The sequence below is a fragment of the Triplophysa rosa genome, linkage group LG14 (assembly GCF_024868665.1).
Source record: "Triplophysa rosa linkage group LG14, Trosa_1v2, whole genome shotgun sequence".
Classification (NCBI taxonomy): Eukaryota; Metazoa; Chordata; class Actinopteri; order Cypriniformes; family Nemacheilidae; genus Triplophysa; species Triplophysa rosa.
This window is the reverse complement of record NC_079903.1, coordinates 21,620,285-21,644,560: the sequence shown is the minus strand read 5'-3', so window position 1 is coordinate 21,644,560 and position 24,276 is coordinate 21,620,285. Positions and strand designations below refer to the sequence as shown.

The following is a 24,276-nucleotide window of genomic DNA, read 5'->3' as shown; positions in this document are numbered from 1 at the left end:
CCCCGTCTCGTCTCGTCTCTTCATACATCATTTTATGTCATCGCTCTGTTATCCCTAAAGTGAAAGTGACGAAAAGCAAATGCAAAGTTTGAAAATAATTAAAAAATGGAAATGTAATGTTTATTTTTTTCTCTACTGTTGCTTGTTTGTGGACTGAATGACACCGAGTTTGTGTGTTTTAGGAGGAGGAGAGAAAGGCTCATAGGAGCTGTTGCTGAACAGATGGTCTCAGCGCCGCTCTGGACCTCCGACCGAGGAAAAATCAATGCTCATAACTTCAAAACAAAAAAGAAATTAATAAATATGGAGGAACACAAGATTGCTTTGCATCAGTGTCGCATTCTAATTAATAGGTGTTTTGTTTGCGGGTTGTTGGTGTTTTTCTCCCCTCCTTTTCTCCAACGGTGACAATTTATGCTTTTTTAGAGCGGAAGGCAGACTGTGAAGATTCCAAATCAAGCTTTTTTTCTCACACGCTCCTCCCCCCCAACCCCCTCCACACCTCCACTGTCTCCTTATCTTCTCTTGTGGTGTTTCTCTTAATCTCTATCATCAGACGTCCCCTCACGGGTCAGACTTCAGTTTGGGAGAAAGCGGCTGGTTTAACAGCCTAACACATTTTGACAGTGATATTGATGTTGGTTTGTGTGTTGGGGTGAGGGGGTCTGTATGTTATCTCATTGACGATAAAAGGTTTTAGCATCTACAGAATATTTAGGGATTGATTTTGTTGATGTAACCTAATGTACTTAATTTGACAATTTTTGACTTAAAACTGGTTCCTGTCCTTAGTTGAACACAAGTGAATTATTTTTAGAATATAATCCCATCTAAGATGGGGTGAATCTCCACATGCATCCAGCATTAAAGTTATCCAAATGACTTTTGAATGTTTTCCGAAATGAAATGTTACATTCGGGAGGCAAAACGATTCAAATTTTGGACTTAAGCCGTGGTCGTTGATTTTTCATTCCATTGACTTCCATTCATACGCATGCGAATGCATCAGACCGGAAACGCAAGCCCGTCCGAAGATATTCCACATTTCGCTGCGCAGCAAAGTTCACGTTTGGTGAACTCTGACCTGCGAATTCGCATCACGTGAGTGCGTGAGACCAACAGAAGATCAAAACGTCACAGCGTGACCTCTCCGTACAGAAATGTAAAAAATGGAGGAATCGCTCCTGGCCATTTTCGTACCACCGTACGAACGAATTTCGCATGCTCAAAGTCAAATCTGACTGCAGCATTAGTGATCGATACATTGCGTATCCATGGCAACACACAAATCAGCATGATAAGTTTAAATATGGTGGCACATCGCTAACGTCGAATCTCATTGGTTCTTGTGCGTCTCATGATGATACACATATATCACAACTATTACATGACGCGCAAGAAGCAGCGAGATTGAACATCATTGACTATTGATTGTCTATTGATCACTACATAAGATAAGATATAAGATAATGTGATTGCATTTTAATAGAAAATTGTTAGTTCGTGTTCAACTGAAGAAAGGAAGTCATATCTGGGTTGGCATGAAATAAATGAATAAATTATGAGAAGTTTCATCTTTTGGTCAACATTTCCTTTAAGACTATACTTGTGGATTTGTACACTAGCAGTATATTTTGCCAGTAAAAGCAGTTTGCCATCATTCCCCGTGCTACTTTCCGTAGGTCATTCCCAGTGATAGCTCGTGTAAAAACCATGCAGCGTCTTTCATGAAAGCTGAAAATGTGCTCCAGCCCAAAACAACCACCTCATTAGCAAGATTGGAAGCTTTGTTTGCTTTTAATTAAAGTTTCTCTTTTCTGAAAGCATCTTTGCTGAAGTGCAGTGTTCATTTACATATGCTTCATTTCGTCGATGCCTGGAATCCAAAAAGCATGACAACACAATTAATTGGAAGACGCACTTGTACCTGTAGATTAAAACCTGGATACAGGTAGACACCAACAAAACCGTGATTGTCGCAGGTGATCTCCATGGCAACCTACGGCTTAATTAGTGTCAGTAAATGCAATGACTGCTTATGAAACACTACAGTCAATGTTCAGGTGTTCCAAGTTAGCTTCGCCTAAAGTGATTATGCTAATACAGTTTAGGTGGCGCTGCATTGTGTTCACGTTCACTTGCGAGGATGTTTGTATATGTAAACCAACGGCGGGGCTTATTTGGTTTGTGGGTGCAAATAACTAAGAACGGCTATAGAAGAGAGAAGCTTCAGAAATTGAATAAATCAATTGTATATGAACTTAAATTGTTCATGCTATATTAATTTTTTTAGGTAAAGCTGCTTGCTAAAGAAGGTTACTTGTTCTGTTGTGTTGTTTATATCGCTGCTGACCTTCTGAAACCTCGTATCTCCATATATTGTGATTACATTTTTTTCCAAAAATCATTATTATTAGTCATTCTTTATATTTGTCACTGGGTTTGGCAAATATCTAACAGATAAAGAGTATTAAAAAGTGCTTGTCAACTTTGACAACATAGTATTTAATCATTTAAAAAGTGGAGTGTTTTTTTCCATTTCCTGAAAAACAGCGAATTTGGAATTCAATGAAGCATTCTTGCTTTGCCTTTTTTATTTAACAAATCTAACCAAACTTTACAGCTGATATGACTGCAGAATTTAACAATAGAGCATCATTTTATTCTTACGTCAAATCAAGGAAAACATCTAATGGCTCCTAATCTCTCTAAATGGTTCCAGAGAGATACTAAAAAAGGGCATGGGTCCATTCAATTTACATGATATATGAACACTCCTGATTTCAGCTCACATGTAAAAAAACAAATGTCAAATGTCATGTTGACTCTTAACTGAACCTAAATGCTCAAAAGGTTTTAAGGTTTCCACTACCATTTACCTTCTTACTGCCATTGCTGTGTTTCAATACTTTCATGAACGAAGCCCACGGGTGAATTCAAAGAGAAGAGCTGATATTTACCATTACCTTTGATGTGCAATTTTAATTGACCCTTAAATTGTGAATTCAACATCCAATTAAATGTGACAGACTTGATAAACATCACTTTTGTTGACACTAAAATGACACGTTTTCACATTCTGATTTTAGTCACATTTGACCACCAGCCACTCTGACAACCCACAGCACCAGAGCCCTACAACCTCCAAAGAGTTTACACGAGTGCTGGAAACAGATCTTATAAGAAGGTACAGACTAAAAAATCCCAGATTTTTGGCTTCAATTTCTAAGTTGGCTATTATAGTATACACAACTGCCATTATAGAGGCCACCGACTTGAAAGAAAAGAACAACCTCAACCCTCGGGTGCTTTTCTTTTTGTCTGCGAATGTCTATTGAAAGAGCAGATGAAAGGTGTTCGGTGAAAACACTGGGCCAGTGGTGGTATAAATAGGAATCATGGAGATTTTGAGGATAACAGACACCACAAAAGCACTTTAGGTCTGTTGTAAAGGCGGGAGGGGTTGTACACGGTTTGTAAAACACAACTTGAGAAAGAGCCAAGTAAGCAAAAATTGGGCCAGGGTTCAGGCAAACTATATTTCTTTTCTGCGAATTGAAGTTATAGTATAATTTAAAATCTATAAAAAAAGAGCAGCATATGCCAATTTTTTTTTTTTTAATTATTTGAATCAAAAGTTTTGTTTTGAACCTAGATTGCTACTCTATTTTTCGTGCTCTTTCTAGGCATGGTTGTCATGGTCACAAGGGTTTTACTCATGAATATTCACGTGTTGGGAAGCATTGCTGCTAAAGCGAATGTGTGACTGCACCTTTCTCTTTCTCGTGATAGCAGCAAGGACGTGCGACTCCAACAAACATCATAGTAACTGAAGTTTCTGATCGGACCTGTTTTAATTTTACTTGACCCCGTTTACGGTTCATAATAGAAGCTTTGTGCGAAGAACATAGACAATGAACTAGTTTGCCTGGTGCATTTGCATCTTGCATAGAAATATGACATTTGACTTCTTCAGTGGTTAAAACGTACGTTCAGGTTCGTTGGAGCTTTAGATTGAGATTTTACTTTGATTGACCACAGCATTATTCCTGTATCAACTGAAACGGCATGCCTATTGTCACCCAGATGTCGTGCAACTCATTATTTGAGCAGCATTGTTTGTTCCAACAAAGACTTTATGTGTTGCTAAGATAAATAGCGTTTGGCAAAACAAACAAGTGCTGATGTTGTGAGAATTTGACTCCTATAGATAAAAAGTTTAACAATGGGAAACGAAAAAACATTTAAATATTTAAATGAAATCGTACTTTATATCATGTCACCTTTTGAACCTTTCACGTCGCCGCAGCTGCTCTTCTTTTGACCTCGCGTTAAATGGATACCTATGTGACTTTTTAATGTTAACCTGTGAAATGAACATCTCTACCCGCATGTTTTAAAGCTCACGGGATTATACGTCGTGCCATAAATGACTCAAAATGTTAGTTTATGTTTCCGTCAGCTCTCCATTACGTATGGTCCTCTGCTTATGCGATGGTTTATCGTACCTGAACCAGCAAAGGTGATGTTAACTGTGACACAAAGAACCAGCGGACTGACACTTCCAGCATGTGTTAAATATCGTGGATGTAAATGGATATAATGAACTGTTTCTCAAAGGTCAAAGTGTGAAAAAGTGTATATATAACAGTAGGTGTCATGGAAAAAAGGTTTCTCCTTGTGTCAAGAATAGCCTATAGCTGTCAGAAAGTTCAGAGGTGTGTGTTTGATTTTTAAAGAAATAATCATTGCATGAAGAGCCATTAATAATTTAGTCACATTTTAAGTTTAGCTGGTTGCAAAAATGATATGGCATACGCATTTACCTCTACCTTTGATATTTATGAAATGTAAACTGATTTTTATGTGAATTTGCAAGCACTGCAGCGTTGTAGAATCAGTAAGAAAGGTTTTCTTTGATACTGGGGCGGCTCTGCTCTATAGTGTAAACTCCTAAATAAAAAGGTATTATTATTTGTCTGGCTGTACGGTTCTATAACATCCACTAAACCTTTCTGTTGGACAAAAGGTTCTTTGTATTGGAAAAACGGTTCTACAGGGTTCAAAAGGTGAGAAAGAAATGTTTTAAGAACCTTTGATTGAATGGTTCTTTAGGGAACTAAAAATGGTTCTTTTTTCAAGTGGGAAGAAGCCAGGGCCCACTAGAGAGCCTCAACAAACTTTCAAGGTAAAATGTTTAAAATTGGCCGAAACAGCTAGAAATAGATTTCTTACTCTCTTAAAAAAGGTTTTTCAGAACAATGCCATATAAGAACTGTTGAGTGAATGGTTCTTTGCGACCAAAAAAAAAGGTTCTTCTAAGAGCCCTTTCTTTCTTTCAAAAGAATATTTTGTGAAACAGAACCATTCACCAAATATAGTTTTCTATGCCATCGTGAAGCACCTTTAAAAATGAATTATTGTTTTTGATTTATATTTGTTTTACTTTATTTGTTATTCAAATACTGTTATGCTCAATGGGGGGGACCTTGAAGTCAAAAAGACTGCGATCCACTGTTCTATGGCAGCACTCCAAATATTACCCCTTTGTTTTTAAGCGAGTGTTCTGAACTTTTTAAAAGTGGCCTTTACAGATAATACATCTGTTGCTACCCGAGCATGTCTATGCATTTTCTTCTCCATTTTTCTTATTTTTTCCTTTGCTTGTCAAAAACCACTAGGACATTTGTAAACTGGTTACAGCAAGGATTGTGTGTGCGTTACGCATGTAATATCCAAAGCACGTTTGCCACAAGATGTAATGATGTTATATGTTTCTCATAAGTAAACACTTTAATTGCGATATAAGTTTTGGATGTTGTCGCTATTGATGAAGGAACCGTGAAACAGACGCATGATTGACGGCTGGAAATCTGATCTGGTGGAGGACAGTGACAGCCAATGGGAAGCGGGGCTCCGGCGGGTTGTGAAGGGAGGCCCCTGGACCAGCAGCAGCGAGCGCAAGAGCTTCAGGCGCGGGAGAGACGAGAACGCGCTTATCATTCAGTCCGGCGACACATCCATGAATGAATGCCGTGCATTTGACTGGGGTGAGTGTTTACGCTTTAAGTTCTCCATCATCTTCGGTGATTCGCGAAAAACAGTTTCCAAAGTCAGGTCTTTTTGCATGATCGGTGCACGGCGTTACGCGTGCGATGCGCGGCAGAATATTTGAGATTAGGAAAGTTTGTGTGCAACTTTATTTACGGATCTGCTAAATCTGATGTCTGTTTCGTAATAAAGCACGGAATGTTGACGGTCAAATGAAAAATGTGTTTCTGAATGAATCCGCCGAATGCGCAGACAGTTCATTCATGTGTCTCTCCATCTCCAATAAAGCGCTTAAAGTCAGTCTGCTCTCCAAAAGGCGATCGGACGCAACGAGCGCGCATCAGCTAAAGACAGCATCCAAACCCTGCAGAATGGACGGACTTAACGACCAACAAGTGCCTTTCATAAATTCTCATGTAAGTCTGTTGGATGTACTTTGCTGCACACCATAATTTCAATTGTTCTGCAGTTATTCTTTTTTTCTAAGTTTTAGAGTTGTGTTGGATGTACAGATAGGTCCTTCATGTGTAGAACAAAAGTTGTCTTCTGTCACAATCCCTTCCTCGCAAAAGAGAGCCCAACACCCTCCATGTTCATTTAAGCAATTGATCTGTTGCTTTCTGTTTAGAATCCTCAGGGAAAGACGCCCGAGGCGAGACAGGCGAAAGACAGGAAAAGAAAATTAATTAACTCTGACCTGGCGTTGGACACCGAGGGTAAGCGCTCAGGTGTGGGTGAAAAAGACAATGTTCATTTCACGCCTTCTTAACATTTCACAAAATGCAATATCGCATGTTGCCACCTGCACTCCAGGCTTTAAAATCTCAATCACCAGCGCTCTCTCTGGTTTTCAGAGGCTTTGACGCTCAAATCGAGAGTCAAAACTCGAGGCTGGCATGATTGTCTTTTCGGATCTGTCGTAATTAAAGCTTTGTAGCTGTTGTTTCACCATCTCGACTCTGTTGTGTCTTTGTTGTAGAGCTTTTTCAAGATCTCAGTCAACTTCAGGAGACCTGGCTTGCAGAAGGTAAGCTTCTGTGTATTTACAGAGCCGTCTGTTTGTCTTTGCTGAGGAAGTGTTAGTGAATGATCGGGGTTTTGTTTCAAGGCTGAAAAAGAGATGTAGGGGGGGAGCAAATGTGCCTCAAGTTACAGACCTAATCTGCAGTCCAATTAATGCATCTGTTGCAAAGGCACTTGGTGTGTCATGCATACATTAGAGCTTAAGAAGAGCAGGAGTCTAGGGGGAGACCAAGGAGGTTCTACACTGAGTGTCATCACAAATTACCAGAAGAACTTGCAGTCTCGCTCACTCTCCTCTCGGCCGCTTTTGGCAGGAGCTAAGGCAGACGAGCTACCAACACGCCACCTCTCTCTCTCTCGCACACACACGCTCTCTCACACACACACACGCACGCACCGGTTCGATTCCTCGCTCGTTTTCTTTTACGCAGTCTTTCCATTCTCTTTTAGTGTTTTGAGTTCTAGAGCGGTCTGATATTTTTCGTTTGATCTTTCTTGTTGGTTAAGAAATGGACATTTTTTCAGAGCCTTCCAGAGCCTCAACTTTTGGCGCTTGAATTTGTTTCAAAATTTTTTGTTTGTTTTGGAAATGTTTTGTTTCTCATGGAAAGACATCCTGACTGTGGTCTAAAACAGACGTGATGCTACAGGAGTTAAACGCGAGTGTTTTCTTCCCACCTTGCTTACACCGACCTTTAGGTTAGTAAATGGCACGCTTTTGTTGGTTATTGTTGTGCGTTGTACTGTAGATGTCGGTTTGGAAGTGGTGTTTTAAATAACAAATGTTTTTTTTTATATTCAACATGTTGCGTTAAAAAATAATCTAAATGGCAAACGAGCAGTTGTCAGCTTTGAGGTTAGGTTTTTCTTATTCTCTTAAAGTTTTAGACATGTTTTAGTTTAGTGGATTGGTGTGTGTAGTTTATTGTGATTTTTTGCTGTAAATGTAACTTTGTTGGTAGTTTTTCGTTTTCCAAGTTTTAATATGGCTTAAAAAGTGAACGATTTAGTTATTGAAGTTATTCATAACCTCAGATGTACAGAAAAATGTTCATTGTGTTTAAATCCAAAAGTTTTTGATTGAACAATTATTCATTATATCTTTGTTCCAATGATGTAAGGTAGTTTATTATTTAGTTTATATTATATACATTTACAGTAGTTTTCTAAAAACATTTTGTAGGGTAATAAATCAGTTTAAGCAGCGCAAACATTCACATGTGTGACGCCAGCCTATCAGAGCAGATTTAGCAGCTTTTTCTTTATTTATTGTAAAAGCAGTTTGGTTGCAAATAGAAAAACAAAGTAGTTGGACAGCTGAAAATTATACAAAGCAGTTTGTAAAACCAAGGCCAGTGTTTTTCATTTGTGAAATAATTGGATGCCTTTCAATCCATGCGATGCATTTGCCTTCATTTTGACGAAAAGAGGAAACGAAGATGATCGTGTGTCTGTTTTCTGTTACTCATCAATCCATCTGGTTTCTGTGTAACTGAATTTATGAAACAGGACATGCCATGAGAGCCTGGATAATTCAACTTAATCAAGCATCTTTTTATTTAGTATCGTCTCCAATAACTCACGGTGAAATATGATTTCGCACAGCTGCGCTACGTGGGACCTTGTTCTGTACTGTTCTATATATTGTTCACCTTTTAAAAAGTCAAACATGTATAAAGAAAAGATAACTGCATATGTCCAGTATTGCACAAGACTTAGAACCTGCATAGAAAAAAAGAGAACATACATTTTTAAAACACTATTTTAATGTATTCTTTAATATGCTCGCAGTATGATTGTGAATTTTAAAATTAAAAGTATGCTTTAGTACAGATTTCGGACTTTACCTTGCCGTCCTTGTTGCAAGTTTGATTATGCTAAATCCACCCCAGGGCTTCTAAAAGAATAAGACATGACTTAAATATTTTAGTGTATCCGGCAGGGAAAAAAGTGTGCGGGGGAAAAAAGATGTCGCTGCAGCAGATATTACAGTGAGGAATACAATTCAACCTGTCTTACATCCATCAGCAGCAGCGCCCAAAGATTAGAGATGAATCGCGGATAGATTTAATATATGACTTACTGTCCATTAGAACCCAAACCAAGACCTAGTGGTTTCATTCAGAGATTTATTAGCTCAGGTAATTGGAAAGGAAAAGACATATGAGCGACGGACAGAATTTCCGGCAATGTGGACTAAAGACCTGATGGCTCGTCATTTGACATACATGTGTCACTTTGGCCAGAGTCTCGCTTATGTCTGAAACGATCACGGAGTATTTCAGAATTAACTGATTCGGTTTGATTTAATACAACTGTATTCGTTTTTGATCCAGATCGGTTCAGTTCAAAAATAGGATTACAGTTCTGTGTTGTTGTCATTTGTCTCACCATATCATTTCTTACATTTTTCTTCTATGTTAGGCAGAGGTTATTTTGGGTCGGGTTCTGTTCTGTTTCCGGCCTGCTCTGCATTTAACACACTTTAGTTTGTCTCTTCTGTTTTTCTTGACTCGTGGACATGCTCCAACACCTCAGTCGGCCTCAGGAGTGGTGCGGCGATCAGCTGTCCCATTCACAGGTTGCCTCATTCACCCTGTTGTGAAAACTGGCTGCCGCCTCATTCTCTCTTATTCTCAACTTTCCTTTTTATAGCTATTGTTTTCATCACGTGTCATGCTTCTCGTACACCTGTTTCTTTTGTTATACTTGTTCTGAGTTCTGTTTGCCTTAGTAACTGTGAAATGTGCAGCTGTGCTGTTTCTTGCAGAGTTTAGGATGTAAAAAAGGATTCTGATGTTATACGGGCAGGTTGTCACATTTTTGTCAGGCAAATCTTTTATTTATACTTTTCTGTATATATCGAGAAACTACTAGTGGAACGCAACATTACGTCTAACACAGTCGATGTAGTCTATTACAGACCTTTCAGCAAATTGCAAAAAAAAATGAAACATTAAACAGTTACAGAATTAGCAGAAATGTAAGAAGTAATGTGCAAATACATCAAATCGTTGTTTTGGCAAACACGTAGTTGAATTAAATTGTATGAATTAAAACATTCAACCCAAATCATGGCAACGCCTCCAGCTTTAGCTGAAAATTATGAATAAAGAATTTGAAGGACTAAATTCACCTTTTTTTCCTCATTTTGTTTTTGTAGTACTTGTTGGAGACTGTATTTATCAAATAAAAATAATTGATCTGTGTTCAAGGTTGCAACATCTAACCGCATGCCCAGATAAAGCATGTACCCACGAAGGATTTAAGACACACAAATTAATCTGTCAAAATATTTAAGGGCCACCTCCTTCCACAAAAACCCAACTAGCCGAGCAAAACTTGTTGCCTCACAAAAAGCAAACGTTGATACGTGTTGCGACTTGCTACTGTTGTTGTGAAAATGAAAATCCAATTTTAGCGCAGAGGAATAAACGTGCTAATAGCCCGTGCGGCGAGGTCTCGTGCGCTTCTTCGTCTTAGCGTAGAGCCCGACGCGTAGCAAACAACAGAAGTCGTGCAAGAGTGTAAATGTACGTGATATAAACACGAACACGCTTAATTGAGCCCCGTATGAAGGCTTCATTATTTTAGCATTAGCTATGAGAGGGAGAGGTAGGGGGACGTGTTCTGTTTGGACGGCAGCCGGCGCGGCAGGTACAGGTGCATTCACCAGTGGGGATGTGTCCCAATTAGACAGTGTGAACAATAGGTGTTTTCTCGCCGCATGGCTATCCTTCTAAAGACACTGTGGAGTGTGGAAAACACATTTGATCACCAGGGCCGCCTCGGGATGGGAGGAGTTGCTCTTAATCTTTTTTATTGCCTGGTATTTATCTCGCAGTCTAGATTTGTGTTTGTTTGTGTATTGTAAAAGTGTTTTTTGTGCACGTACGTCTTTGAAGTCTGTCGTTGGATGTCAGAGAAAGCGGTTGAGACAGTTTCACACGCATGAGCAAATGAAGTTCAAATTCAATTATGAACATAATTAGAGGATATGTTTCCAATAAATGTCCTTTGTGCGTAATTTTGAGAATTTCAAATCATTAGTTTTTCGATTATAGTAGATTAGAAGAGGAAATGACCAGTTGAAGCGATTATTGAGATACATATTGTGTTAGCTCTACTTGTTAGGCGTGTAATATAGTAACGTGAAAATTAAACATACTAATAAAAGAGAAATCTGTCCTTATTGACCCTCTGCTCTCGTGTGTTCCCGCAGCTCAAGTTCCTGATAATGACGAGCAGTTTGTTCCAGACTTTCAGACTGAAAACTGTAAGTGTGACTTTATAATTCTTTGTTAGTTTAACGTTTTTAATTCTCACATTAGCGACATGACTGTTGTTTCAGATTTATTGCAAGGAAAGATGTGTGTGCGAGTGATGTACTGTAATATAATTATATATTTAGAGAATTTATAGTCACAAAAGTGAAAATAAGAATCTCGTGTTTGTTTACTTGAGTGTGATTTATTTATATTTATATTTGATATCAATATTCTTTAATATATTTTTTATTTCTATTTATTTGTTTTCTTACATTCACAATGAACATTTACGTGTTCAACGCTATTGTTTTAGTAGATGAACACAGAGAGATAGAGAGAGAGAGAGAGAGGGGTGTGTTTGCTAGGTTGTGTACCTCCTCGCTGAGTGCAGCCAGAAGCAATAGGCCTTTAAATGGGCACAGGAAGTAAAGTTGGCGCGGATCGGTCGTGGTAGAGCTGGTGCCAGTGTCGGAAGTGGCATGGACTGAATGAAGCTCAGTGGGAAGTGAATCCAGCTTATGTCTTAAAGAGGAGCCAAAACAGACACTGAACGGGGGGCTTTGTCTTTCCGCAGAAGTCAAGCTCATTAAGGAAATTGAATATACTACTGTTCGCTGATAATGGAGCATTGTACTGGTTCGATTCCTGAACGTAGGCTAGACCTCATTGTGAGCGTAGACCATCGGAAAGCGAACACACAAAAAGAGGCTATAATGTTGTTTTGTTGACCTGGGTATTAATATATCGACGTGTAGACTTGTATTAAACCTTTTAGATTATGCATTTAATTTTAATTTTTTTTTAGAAATTCTGAGATCATTAGTCATCTTAGTATCAATGCAAAATTTCAATAATTCCTCAAGTTCAAAGTTTCACGTTTAAATGAAACTGTTTAAAGCATGTTGCAGTTTGCTGGCGTAGTGCTCAGGAGAGACAGGCAGATGGAGGGAGAGCGAGGGCAGGGCGGCGGGGCTCCTGAACGGGCATCCTGGCCCTCCCATATGGGTCCGAGTCCACACTGCCAATGGATCGCTTCCGTTTCATGTGGTCCATTCCCACAAAACAGGGATAACACACCCAGTAAAAACACACCTCTCGTCCCGCTGTGTAGATAAATGTAGAACAGAAGCTGTTTCACATATTCTTACAGCGTATGCTTGAAAGATTGTGTTAAATACAACATTTGTACATTTTATTGTGGCTGTAAAAAGATCAATCATTTATTACACTCCGTGATTTGCCGGCACAGGAAGTGTGATCAAACAGTGGTAATTTCTTTTTTAGTTATTTGCCCTTTTGTAAAGGCCAAAGTAATTCAAGCCCAGAGTGTTTAAGAGAGAAGGTGTGAGTGAATCTATTATCAGCGCGTAACAGTCAGCAAAGAGGTGAGAGTGAGAAACAGAGGAAGGTGAGAAAACACAGAAAAGAAGACACGCAATACTTAGAAAACTGCCTTCTTTAGCATTATGACTGGAGTTTTGTGATTTTCTGTCAGCTGTATAGTATTAAATCTGGTCAGAGTCATCAAGTATTTATAAAATTATGAAAATGAAAAGCATAACATTATATGGATTTTGGTTTTAACGTAGTAAATGTCACGAGCGAGTACTTCAAAGCGTTGCCCATTAACATCAATCAATGCATGTGTAATTGTTGTAATCCTGGAATGACATCTGACGTTCCCGCAATGAAAATAAGACGCTTTTAACATCTTTTGCATTGATTTATGTATTCTTATTTCTTTGTGTAAAATCAATTACGGCATTTTTCTGTCTTCTGTCAGCATGATTCTTAATCTGGTCCGTCAAGATCTCTTCTCAAATATGAATTATTCATCTGTAGCGCTACTTTTAGAATCCACAACCAGGATCAATGATATCCCAAGACCATTTTTTGTCTGATCATTTAGACTTTCCTTTTACTTTACATATTTATATATTTTTATAAAGATATATACATTAACTGGATGTAATTTTAACTTTATGCATTGCTACATTACACACAAAGATCTAATACATATATTTTAATTTGTGCATGTACTGTATATATACTTCGCCTTAGATGTTTCTCAGACCCATTCACGGCCACGTTTACTTTGTAAATAGCCTGGTTGGCCCCATATGACTTGCTGTTTGACATCATTAAAACCTTTACCTGCATTTACTTTTACTCTTAACCGGTGACCCTGAAAGGTCAGCTCTCTAGGGGCTTCATCACAGAGCACTGACTGTGTTACCATGGTAACTTCGTCTGTCATTTCAATTTCAGAATAACGATAAGTCTTTTCTGACCGTTTTAAAAGTATGCTCGAATATTGATACAAAATGTAAGCACTCGAAAAAATATAAATAAATTCAGCAACTGTATTGAAGATATGAATTTGACTGCTTTAATCTGGCCCAAAGCCAGCAGTAGCAGTGTGTTTTGGATCAATGTTTTTACTTTTTTATTTATTTTACTTTTATAATAGTGGTATGGTAAAGTTCAACACAAAACTATGTTATATACAGTATATATATATATATATATAATATAATTATATATTATAGCATGAAACTTTTAATGGACATATTTTTCAGCACTGCTGGTTTGTAGATTTAAAACACCTGAATGGATAGAAGGATATCCCTAACTCGAATAATGACAGCAACATTTTCTCAGTAGATATTTCTAAACTAAACTAGCTTTGATCCTCTCTTAATGCAACCAAACACCATCAGCAGTTGTTCCATTAAAGTTCTGTGAGGTATAAGAAATGTTAGAAGGTGAAGATAGTCCCAATCGATCAATGATCGTGTCTGTCTGTGAGGTATCCGTGCACAGCTAAAAAAACACAGAAGCTTTAAAGGGTGCATGAATTACATCAATATATTATTGAACTAGTTACATTTACATCTTTTATATTTCTGTCAGTATGTGTGTTTGCTGCAAATTGAACCAGTGACCTGATTGCTGCTCTTAGAAATGACATGTACAGGTAGTGCTGCATCAGTCAAATTGTTTTGGGGTCCGAAATCTGTGTCATGTTGTTCACTTGTGATTTGGGACAGTTCACCTGAAAATATAAATTCTGTGATCATTTACTCACCCTCCTGCTGTTCCAAACCCATATGACTATAGCTTCTGTGGAACACACAAGGAGATGTAAGGCAGAAAATGATTGACTGACAGATGCAGTCCCTATTTACTGTCATTGTATGGAAATAAGAGCAGAAACAACTTTCTTTAAAAGTCTCCTCTTGTGTTCCACAGAAGAAAGAAAGTCATATGGGTTTGGGACGGCACGAGGGTGAGTCAATTCTGACACAATATTCATTCTTTATGTGTTATGTACTGTTAAAGCAACCATACCTTTGATTGCTGTTATGAGTATTGACCTCTCTCTCTCTCTCTCTCTCTCTCTCTCTCTCTCTCTCTCTCTCTCTCTCTCTTAGTGGCATTTCACGGGCTGCAGTTGAGGATAAAAAGAGAGCCCCACAGTCCATGTACTGATCTGGGGTCAGCCTGTAGTCAGGAGAGGCCCTTCAGACTCCACTATGGAGAGAAGTGCCTGTATAACATCAGGTAACACACATACAACCACACGCACAGAATATGAAACATTTCGTGTAATGAATATGTATATATAAGGTGTTAGGTTATATATATATGAAAATACATTAAAATACAGGTTGTAACTGTGTTAGACTGAATCAAGAAAGGAAACTAGCAAAACAATTCACCAAGCTGTGAAAAGCTCGTCTGAACTTTATATGTTCAGCTGTCAAAAAGACACTAATGTCACATATTTTGGTTTGCAAATTGAGGCGCAGCAGCTGGTGTGAGATTTAAGTGATAAATGGACCGAATATGTCTACATACATTTGCAAATCATATGATACAGTTTAACAAACTATTTTCATGCAGTCAGTTCAGGGCGTGCGTTTTTCTTCATTCTAGATGTTTTGTGAGGGAAAGAAAATTTCTGAACTTAAATCGTGCTTTTATTTAACACCGGGTTCATAACGCTGAACGTTCAGGGCTTTATATGCACCACACATTCACCTCCAACAGTAAAGCGTCACAACGAGGTGTTTTACCTTTTATACGGCAGAGTAATTTACCAGAAGATGGGTTCTCCACGTAGGCATGATTTTGTTTCAGTCGGAGCCCAGAATAGTTTTAAAATCAGCTGTATTTACGGAAGTAACTGTATAGTAATAATAGTTTTCCTTGAGTTATTTACTCGGAGGCAACTGTACAGCAGGTGCTGTTCGAAATGACTTGAATGAGATACACCTGAAATTGGAGGGGAAAAAAGAAGAAATTACGGTACGGTGCATTAAGTGCTATAAATGGCTTTTCCACTTGGACAAGCGTATGTAGCAAGCGCGGTTGCTTGGTTACAGTCATCTTTCTATTGATTTGATTTTAAATTTATGACATTTCACTGGGATGTTTTATGGCACCGGAGGAGACGACCTGCCCTCTTACGGCACATGACACTCGAGTTCAACAGACAACCTCTGTGATAATGATGTTCCCTTTAAAAAGGGGCTTTTGGAGATTTTCAGGATCCATAGAAGTCTGTTGCTTGTCTTCTAGTGTTTTTGAATGGAGTTTAATTGCGTTAAGGGTTAGACCTCACAAAGATATGAGGCGGTTGCTCTTCTGTACCTCTTCGATTGTGAAATGAGGTGTTGGTCGAGACTCGAGAGGGGAAAAAAATATTTTTTTGGATTGCTGGTTTCCTACTGTTAGACTATGTGTTTATGCTGATTTTGTTAAAATTAGAAAGTGATATGGTTAATAAATTATCAAATGAATATATATATATATATATAAAGAGTTTGGTTCCAAAATGACATAATTCTGTTTTTTTAACATTTTTCAAAAATCTTGTTTTTTATTAGATTATGTTTTTATTGTGTTTTATTGTGTTAGTTATATATTTTTTGAGTTATTATGGCTTAAATCAAAACAAACCAACTACAGCTTGATTGATATTATTTGGAATGCACAATAAAAAAACATGATTTTTGAAAAATAATAACAGAGTTATCTCATTTTGGAACCAAACTCTTCATGTAAACTGACTGTTTTGACTGTATTTTTTAAATATATTTTTTTCTTACAAAATACCATTCACACAGCATATAGGCACGCACACACACACAAACATGAGAGTACTTGTTTCTTTCCTGTAATAAAGTCTGTCTTATAGAAATGAATGTAGCATTGAAGCCCCTCAGGACAGACTAACATCAGCTGCTCTTGTTCCCTGGTGTCTCCAGTGCCTACGAGCAGAAGCATCCCGCTGGAATGAAGGCCTCCAGCCCAGTGTCTACCCCCTGCAGTACACCCGTGTCCCCTGGCCAGCATGTGTCTCCCACCGCTGCCCCCACCCCTAAACCAGACAGAACGTATCCTCACCTCGCTCCACCGCAACCCCTCCCTGACAGCGCTTACCCCATGGACCACAGGTACTGCCATTTAATGCAAACGTAAAGTACCAAAACACACCTGACATGCAAATGACCGACGATACCAAATATCTAGAACTAGAAAGTGTCTAATTCTATATATAAATCAAACAGTGAAATTAACAATTTAGCATAGTTACCTTTTCAAAAATGTGTTTTTCACTATTTTTGAATCAATGTATATTTTAAATTGTATTCATTTATTTCAATCATTTTATTGTTTCATTTAATTTTTAGAATGTATTGCATTAACATGCTTATTTAATTTTTCCAAATTTTCAATCTCATTTGATATAATTACATTAAATTATTTCATATTTAAGATATATTATTTCATATTTAACAGGTATTATTTCATATTTAACAAAATAGCAAATCTCCACTCTACATATTTCCATTAAAATATCAATTTATTAAAAAAAAAAGTAAATACAATGCTTGAGAGTATTATTCTTTTTTGGGGCTTACAGATTTCGGCGGCAGCTGTCGGAGCCGTGCCATTCGTTCCCATCACCTCCTTCAATGTCACGGGACGGACGGCCCATGTATCACAGACAGATGTCGGAACCCAGCATCCCTTTCCCTCCTCAGGGGTTCAAGCAGGAGTACGCCGACCCCCTCTTTGAGCATCCGGCCATGGTGGGGGGCCCTCTCCCCCAGACGTACCCGCACTCCATGATGATCAAACAAGAGCCCCGCGACTTCACTTACGACTCGGGTGAGTTTTGTGTCTATACATTACATAGCAGTTAATACAGCTTGTATTGTTTGGTGTGTACATTTAATGTAAATTCTAGACTAAACTTTCATATTCAGATATGGAAAAAATATTAAAAGATCAAATTGAATTCACATTTTAATAACCAACAGGAAACAGAATCTTCTGGAAAGCACGTTTTTCTTTTTGTATACACACAGGAAGATAGCAACTTTATTAGGATGAGATGATTGATAGAATTAGCTTGTCATTAGAAAATTTGGGTCTGATCTCATTTCCTAACGCTCTGGTTGGAAAGGAGAGGGGCCCCTAATCTCTCCCTCAGGGACCCCCGGGCTGTCGGCCCAGCTCTGGCATGAATGAAGAGGCTTTTGGTTTTCATTCATAAGAAATGGTGGTGGACAGGAGAGAAAGCAGCGCTGCTTTTCAGCTGTTTCCTGTTGATTATGTGAATGTGGAAAACAGAACCCGATGATAATACAGTAGCACCAACACTATTATATTATGTTATATTATATTATATTATTTATTTCATATAAAATAAATATAAGTATTACAATAATACATCTAGTTACAATTTACATTGTTGTACTTAAAAAAAGCATTAATATTTATTTACAACACATACCATGTTGTGATAAATTAAACATTAGTACTAAATAACAAAATTGTATTATAATAGTATAAACAAAATATAAGGTATTAAAATTTAACAAATGCAAAGTGATTTGTTAGCAACCTTAATTTGTTGTCATTTATAATCGACTTAGGATACGTTTTTATTACCTATCTATCACATACTGTATTATAAGCTATAACATTTACGTTATCTGTAAACTAGATACTCTAAAAGCTAACGGATTAAGGGGTAAACATGCCATGAGTTTGAGTGATTTGTCTGCATTGCTTCTTTGCATCAAAGGAGGAGATCACGGGACCTGTTTGCATCCCCTCCCAGCCATTAACAAGCATTTATTCTGCCTGGTACAGGAGCTTGTTTTGTTGTGGGCTGTGTAAGGACGGGGCAGTCAGTGGCTAATTTAATCACAGGTCATTTCCTTGACAGGCCCATTACTTGAATGAAAGCCTGAAAGATCTTTATAGGTCTAAATGAACAGGGTTAGATGGTTTATAGAGCTTTCACTTAGGCTGTCTTGCTTTGCTTTGATTGAATCACAGCGTCAGCAAACAACATGACTGACAGGAGAGCAAGGCATCCAGTTCGGTCAACCGTCGCCAATTTTTTTTTCATTTAAATTAGAGATTAAATCTTTACTAACAAATAGATATAATAATAATGATATAATATAACATATGTTATTAATAATAAAACCGTTTTATAATAAAATAATCATATAAATAAATAAAATATCACTGTAAAAAATCCTGTTGAAATGGACATTTTTCCAAAGAATTCGTAAAATTAAGTTTTATGCTCTTCTTGTAAATTTGCCGTTTTTTCCATATTTCAGAAATATTTTTACAGTGTTAAGCAATGTAAATAAAAATAATAATAAATAAAATGTTCATATGTTCTTTTTAAACAAACTAAAGTGAAGTCAAAATCCTAACATACTTTTATCTTTTGTTATTTCAGAAGTGCCTAGCTGTCGCTCTGTATATCTGAGACAAGAGGGCTATCTGACCCACACTAACAGAGCAGAAGGTAACTACACAGAATGATACATTGTATCTGATATTCATTGTCTCTGTCTTGTTTAATATGAGCATTAGGTTTACATACAGTATGTGTCAATGTCTTTTTCTATAGGCTGTATGTTCGACAAAGTTGCGAGGCACTTTTATGACGACACGTGCGTGGTCCCAGAAAAGGTGGAAGGTATGTCTCAATACCATTTTCTAATGCTAATATACAGTACTTGCGTTACGAGTTATATTGTTCTTAGATCACTTTTAATTTCAAGGATTTTCCGTGTATAGGAGCTTCCAGACATCATGTATTTGAATACAGTGTGTGATATTACTGAAAAAGCCATTTAAATTAGATTTCATTACATTTTGCAAAAAGAAATATCGTCCAGCTTTACTTTTGGCTATGAGAGTTAACAAGCCTTTTAACTCTAAACCCACAGGCGACATAAAGCAGGAGGCTGGGATGTATCGTGAAGGCCCGACCTATCAGAGACGGGGCTCATTGCAGCTCTGGCAGTTTTTGGTAGCCCTACTGGATGACCCCTCAAACTCACATTTCATCGCATGGACTGGACGAGGAATGGAGTTTAAACTCATTGAGCCAGAGGAGGTACTAACAGCTTTTAGACACAGAATCCTTGAAACTTTTCTCAAAATATCTGACAGAGAAAGAAAGAGTGACCGTTATTTAATTGCATCATGACCTCAAACAAACGTTGACTTTATTTGCAAGGTTTTGATTCCTAGAAAGGCCTTAGGATATTGTTTGTATAAAGCAGCTTTTATGTCCTCCCAAAAAAAGAAAATATCTCAACATGTCGACTGTCCAAACATCTGAGCTATGATCAGTGCCCAGTGTGTTTGGAAGGGACGGACAGAGGTGTGTTTGTGACAGCGGGACTTACTGGTCCTGTGCGTGCGTGTATGTGTGTGTGTGTGTGTGGCTGGAGGTCTACTGTATGTGTGTGCGCATTGGCGTCGTTCCACCGGGCAGCTGTAGGGAACAGGCGAGTCATTCATGCCATCAGGTGACCGGGGGCTGTTGGGACCGGCCGGGCAGGCGCAAGGCGTGAATGAGCCGCAGTAGAGTGAAAAAACCCACGGCGCTGGGCTCTGAGAGTGCGGGGGGAGAGAGATATGAAAAGGAGGGTGGGCACAGGTGGGTGGTCGTACGGACAGGTGCAAGAACATCTGTCACACTTTGCTCTTCCTAATGAACACATTTCTGTCTAGAGGTGTGAGCAGACGGCTGTGCCCAACCTGCAGGCACAAAGCTGTTTCTCAGCCCTTAGAGATTTAACCGCAGACGGTCGGGTGCTTTTTGACTCTTGTGTGGTCCAGTATATTAGTCTGCCACATAATCGTGTGACAATTCGTCATTTTGATCAATTCAGTACAGATTACTACAATATGCTTTCGTGCCAGTGATGTTAGGCTTAGGGGTGGAGCTTCGTTATTGTTTTTTTCTAGTAATCGTGTTTTTGTGCGTTTACTTCGTATGAATTCATGCACATTAGCCACCATTCCTGTGAGATCAGACAGCCGGGTGTTATGTCTTTTTTCCTCCTATTTGTGTGTTTAGATTACTGCCTTTTTTAAAACATTTTCTTTATTTTAAAAGGTGGCACGGCGCTGGGGAATTCAGAAGAATCGACCTGCCATGAACTACGACAAACTCAGCAGATCGTTGCGCTATTACTATGAAAAAGGCATCATGCAAAAGGTAGATGCAACGTTTTTTCTATTTCTTGGTAAAATCACTTTTTCACCTTTTTAACATTTGATTTGAAATACTGTATTTAAATACATTAACCACATGGGCAATACCAGCATTATGAATGTGGTATTTTCAGTCAAAACTTGAATATAAATTCTCAGAGAATGTATACCGGTACATCTCAAAAAATTAGAAATTTGTGAAAAAGGTCAATATTTTTTGTCACTCATTTCAGAAAGTGAAACCCATATATTATATAGATTCATTCCACATAGAGTGAAATATTTCGAGCCTTTATTTCTTGAAATTTTGATGATTATGGCTTACAGATAAGGAAAACCCCAAATTCAGTGTCTCTGAAAATTAGAATATTACATAAGATCAATTAAAAAAGGATATTTTAAACAGAGATGTCAGGCTTCTGAAAAGTATGTTCATTTCTATGCTCTCAATATTTGGTTGGGGCTCCTTTTGCATGAATTACTGCATCAATGCGGCGTGGCATGGAGGCAATCAGTCTGTGGCACTGCTCAGGTGTAATGGAAGCCCAGGTTGCTTTGATAGCGGCCTTCAGGTCACCTGCATCGTTGGGTCTGGTGTCTCTCATCTTAGATTCTCTATGGGGTTCAGGTCAGGCGGGCCAATCACGGTGCACAATCCACGAAATAGATATTTTAACGTGCCCATTAAGAGGAATATGGAACGTTATCGTCCTCATTATCTTATGGAAAACTATGCTTTAAAAACAAAACAAAAAATGCATCTAAGATACATGTAACTGCCCAAATGCGCAAACTGGTACTTCAATATATAAGCTAACAAGCTCATTTAATACAAATATGTGTTTCTTTATTTATTGGGAAAACATTCGTACTGTAAGTTACGCTTTTTCCCATCACATTTGAAATATATACTAACGATCTGTTTCTTCCCAAGGTGGCAGGTGAAAGATATGTGTATAAGTTCGTCTGCGACCCCGAGGCCTTGTTCTCCATGGCCTTCCCTGACAATCAGCGGCCTGTGCTGAAGACCGACCTGGAGCGTCAGATCAACGAGGAAGACACCGTACCGCTGTCGCACTTCGACGAGAACATGGCGTACGTTCAAGACGCCGGCTACTGCAACCCCCACCCTTACAGCGAGGGTTACGTCTACTGAACACGGAGAGACGGGACAGCGTGCTGCGCCCTCAAAAAACTTTCAGACTCCCTGATTTTCTTCTCAGTCATTCCCCAGGACAAAGAGGAAGTGCACTTTATAGACAAAGAGTAGCAGTGTGTCAACCTACAGACTTACCGTAGTTACTTTAGATGCTCCTTTGGTGTTTTTGTTGATGTGGAAGAGGATGTTTCAGCATGCCGTAATCTCAAGGGGACGTGGCCTCTCTCTGGACAGACGTTTTGATCTGTTTAGACAGGTTAGAGTCTGGAGCACGCGGATGGATGAACCCCGACCTCTTTTACCGCCGAAATTCCTCTCGGACTGTTTGTGGAGCGCTTTGTTATTTTCACACGGTTTTCACCACGTTTGTTTTCTCTCCCTTGGTGTCATACTGAGTAAATAATACAGTGTATTACTATGGAAATAAAATCCTTCAAACTTTCCATGTTGAAGAGAGCACATGTCTAAAGAGATTCACATGGCAAACATTCCATAAACATCCCTTTTCGATCTGTCCTGGACTTAAAAAACATCTTCGACTACTTTTGGTGGTTATGTACTAGCACAGCGTAATGACAAATTTATGTTATTTATGACGGGTTATTATACACTAATATTTGTCATACCGTATATATATTCTCAAATGAATATACAGTCGTAGATAAAGGGAGGTGCAAGAAAATCTTAATGAAAGTTAAAAAAATCCCATTCAAGCATGATTTTAAATTCTTACACTCAAATGCTGCTCGGAATTTTCTTTGACTTTGACATTTAATAAACATATCCATAGGTCAGTATCAGTTAAACATATTTGGGACCAGAATATGACTAATAAATCATAAAACAAATCAAATGGTTTTCTCGAAAACAAGGTTCACGTGTTTACGTTTTCATTTACGGTTAGAATGACAAATTTCTTTTTCTATTATATTATCATTAAAGTGAATGTTGTTCCATTACTCGCTCCCCCGTTTCATGTTTGAACATATAAACGTGTATATTCAGGTTAATGCACCTCAATGCTGCTTTTCGTGTCATTTTAGTCACGTATGATCAGACGGCAGCTACGCTCTGCAGTACCTTCATTATTTCGTTCGTTCTTTTTTACATTGAAAAAAATCAGTGTTTATGGAATGTAAAAATATATATACATAACTGAGAAAAGAATGGCGATAGCTACAGTTCTGTAATAAAATAGTGTTGAAATACAGTTGGATTGTTTTTTTATGAGTATGAAAATTATTCATGTTTTCCAATTCATGGTCATTCCTAATCCGGATTCCTAATAAACTGAGACCTGACAGAAGTACAGGATAGTTTAAAAGGAATAGTCCAAAAATAAAAATGATGTCATTGTTTATTCACTCTCATATCATTCAAAATATGTATATCCTCTTCTGTGGAACACAAAAGATATTTTGAAAAATAGTGGTTTCGTATTCATACAATGGAAGTCAATGTTTGGTTACCAACGTTCTTCAGTACAGGTTTGGAATGAGGGTGAGTAAATATTGAAAGAGTTTTCATTTTTGGTTGAACTAAACTTTTATTAAAACTATGGAGATGCTACAAACACCACACCATTGATATTGCTGGAAACTGCATATTTATTTTAGGACTCAATGGAATTTTCAAATTAGTCAATGTACTATCATGTCCTCTTTGTGATCACGCCTTCCATAATGCATGGCTTTCTCACGCTTCAATTGTCACATTGCGAGAGGCACTATCATGAAACATTTAGCCAAAAGAGCCCAGGGAAAAAAAGACAATACGTATTTTAGGAAAGCTTTCTCATGACTGGCAATTGCTTTCATTCGTAGTTCTCATTCTGAAGGAATGTATCTGATAGTGATTGTATGAACGTTTCAGCCTAAAAACCAATTGCTAATAAAAGCCAACAAGAACAGGAAAACAACAGGAAATAAATGTAGTTTACATTTTTTGGTTTGCTTTTATTTTTAAGTTGCAATACTAAAATTATGCTTGTGTGGTTCATATAAATCTCAACACAGTGCACATAAACCATCACAGTTTTTACACATACGTAAACACATCTGAAACAGTGTGAACTTATCTGACGACTGTCCCATAATGTAAAGCACACACATCGGCCCAAAGCTGCGGTCAAATTTGGCTGTTAAAACGATCGTCACGGTTACCAAAAAAGCACAAATGACAGTGGTTTATTCAAACATCGATCATTGAAATCTCATGCAAACA

At 38.0% G+C, this 24,276-nt stretch overlaps 1 protein-coding gene across 2 annotated transcripts; it reads left to right on the top strand.

Moving 5' to 3' along the window:
- The first annotated feature begins 5,813 nt into the window (after positions 1-5,813).
- On the top strand, positions 5,814-23,894 carry etv1 (ETS variant transcription factor 1). Of its 2 annotated transcripts, XM_057350893.1 has the most exons (13): positions 5,814-6,050; positions 6,340-6,467; positions 6,680-6,767; positions 7,031-7,078; positions 11,297-11,350; positions 14,777-14,906; positions 16,616-16,804; positions 17,275-17,522; positions 19,120-19,188; positions 19,294-19,362; positions 19,616-19,785; positions 20,797-20,898; positions 21,829-23,894. In XM_057350893.1, exons 1-13 carry the CDS (start codon positions 5,855-5,857, stop codon positions 22,048-22,050), a joined length of 1,713 nt encoding a protein of 570 aa, XP_057206876.1. In that variant the 5' UTR covers positions 5,814-5,854; the 3' UTR covers positions 22,051-23,894. The 2 variants fall into 2 exon arrangements, with proteins under 2 accessions (XP_057206876.1, XP_057206877.1); XM_057350894.1 differs by lacking the exons at positions 5,814-6,050; positions 6,340-6,467; positions 6,680-6,767; positions 7,031-7,078 and adding exons at positions 10,397-10,903; positions 14,595-14,631 and having other exon boundaries at positions 21,829-23,890.
- The last annotated feature ends 382 nt before the right edge of the window (positions 23,895-24,276 follow it).

Coding starts and splice junctions, on each gene's coding strand:
- etv1 (XM_057350893.1), top strand. CDS start 5,855: ATGATTGACGGCTGGAAATCTGATCTGGTGGAGGACAGTGACAGCCAA. Junction 14,907..16,615: donor AAGTGCCTGTATAACATCAG/GTAACACACATA, acceptor TGGTGTCTCCAG/TGCCTACGAGCAGAAGCATC. Junction 16,805..17,274: donor GCTTACCCCATGGACCACAG/GTACTGCCATTT, acceptor TGGGGCTTACAG/ATTTCGGCGGCAGCTGTCGG.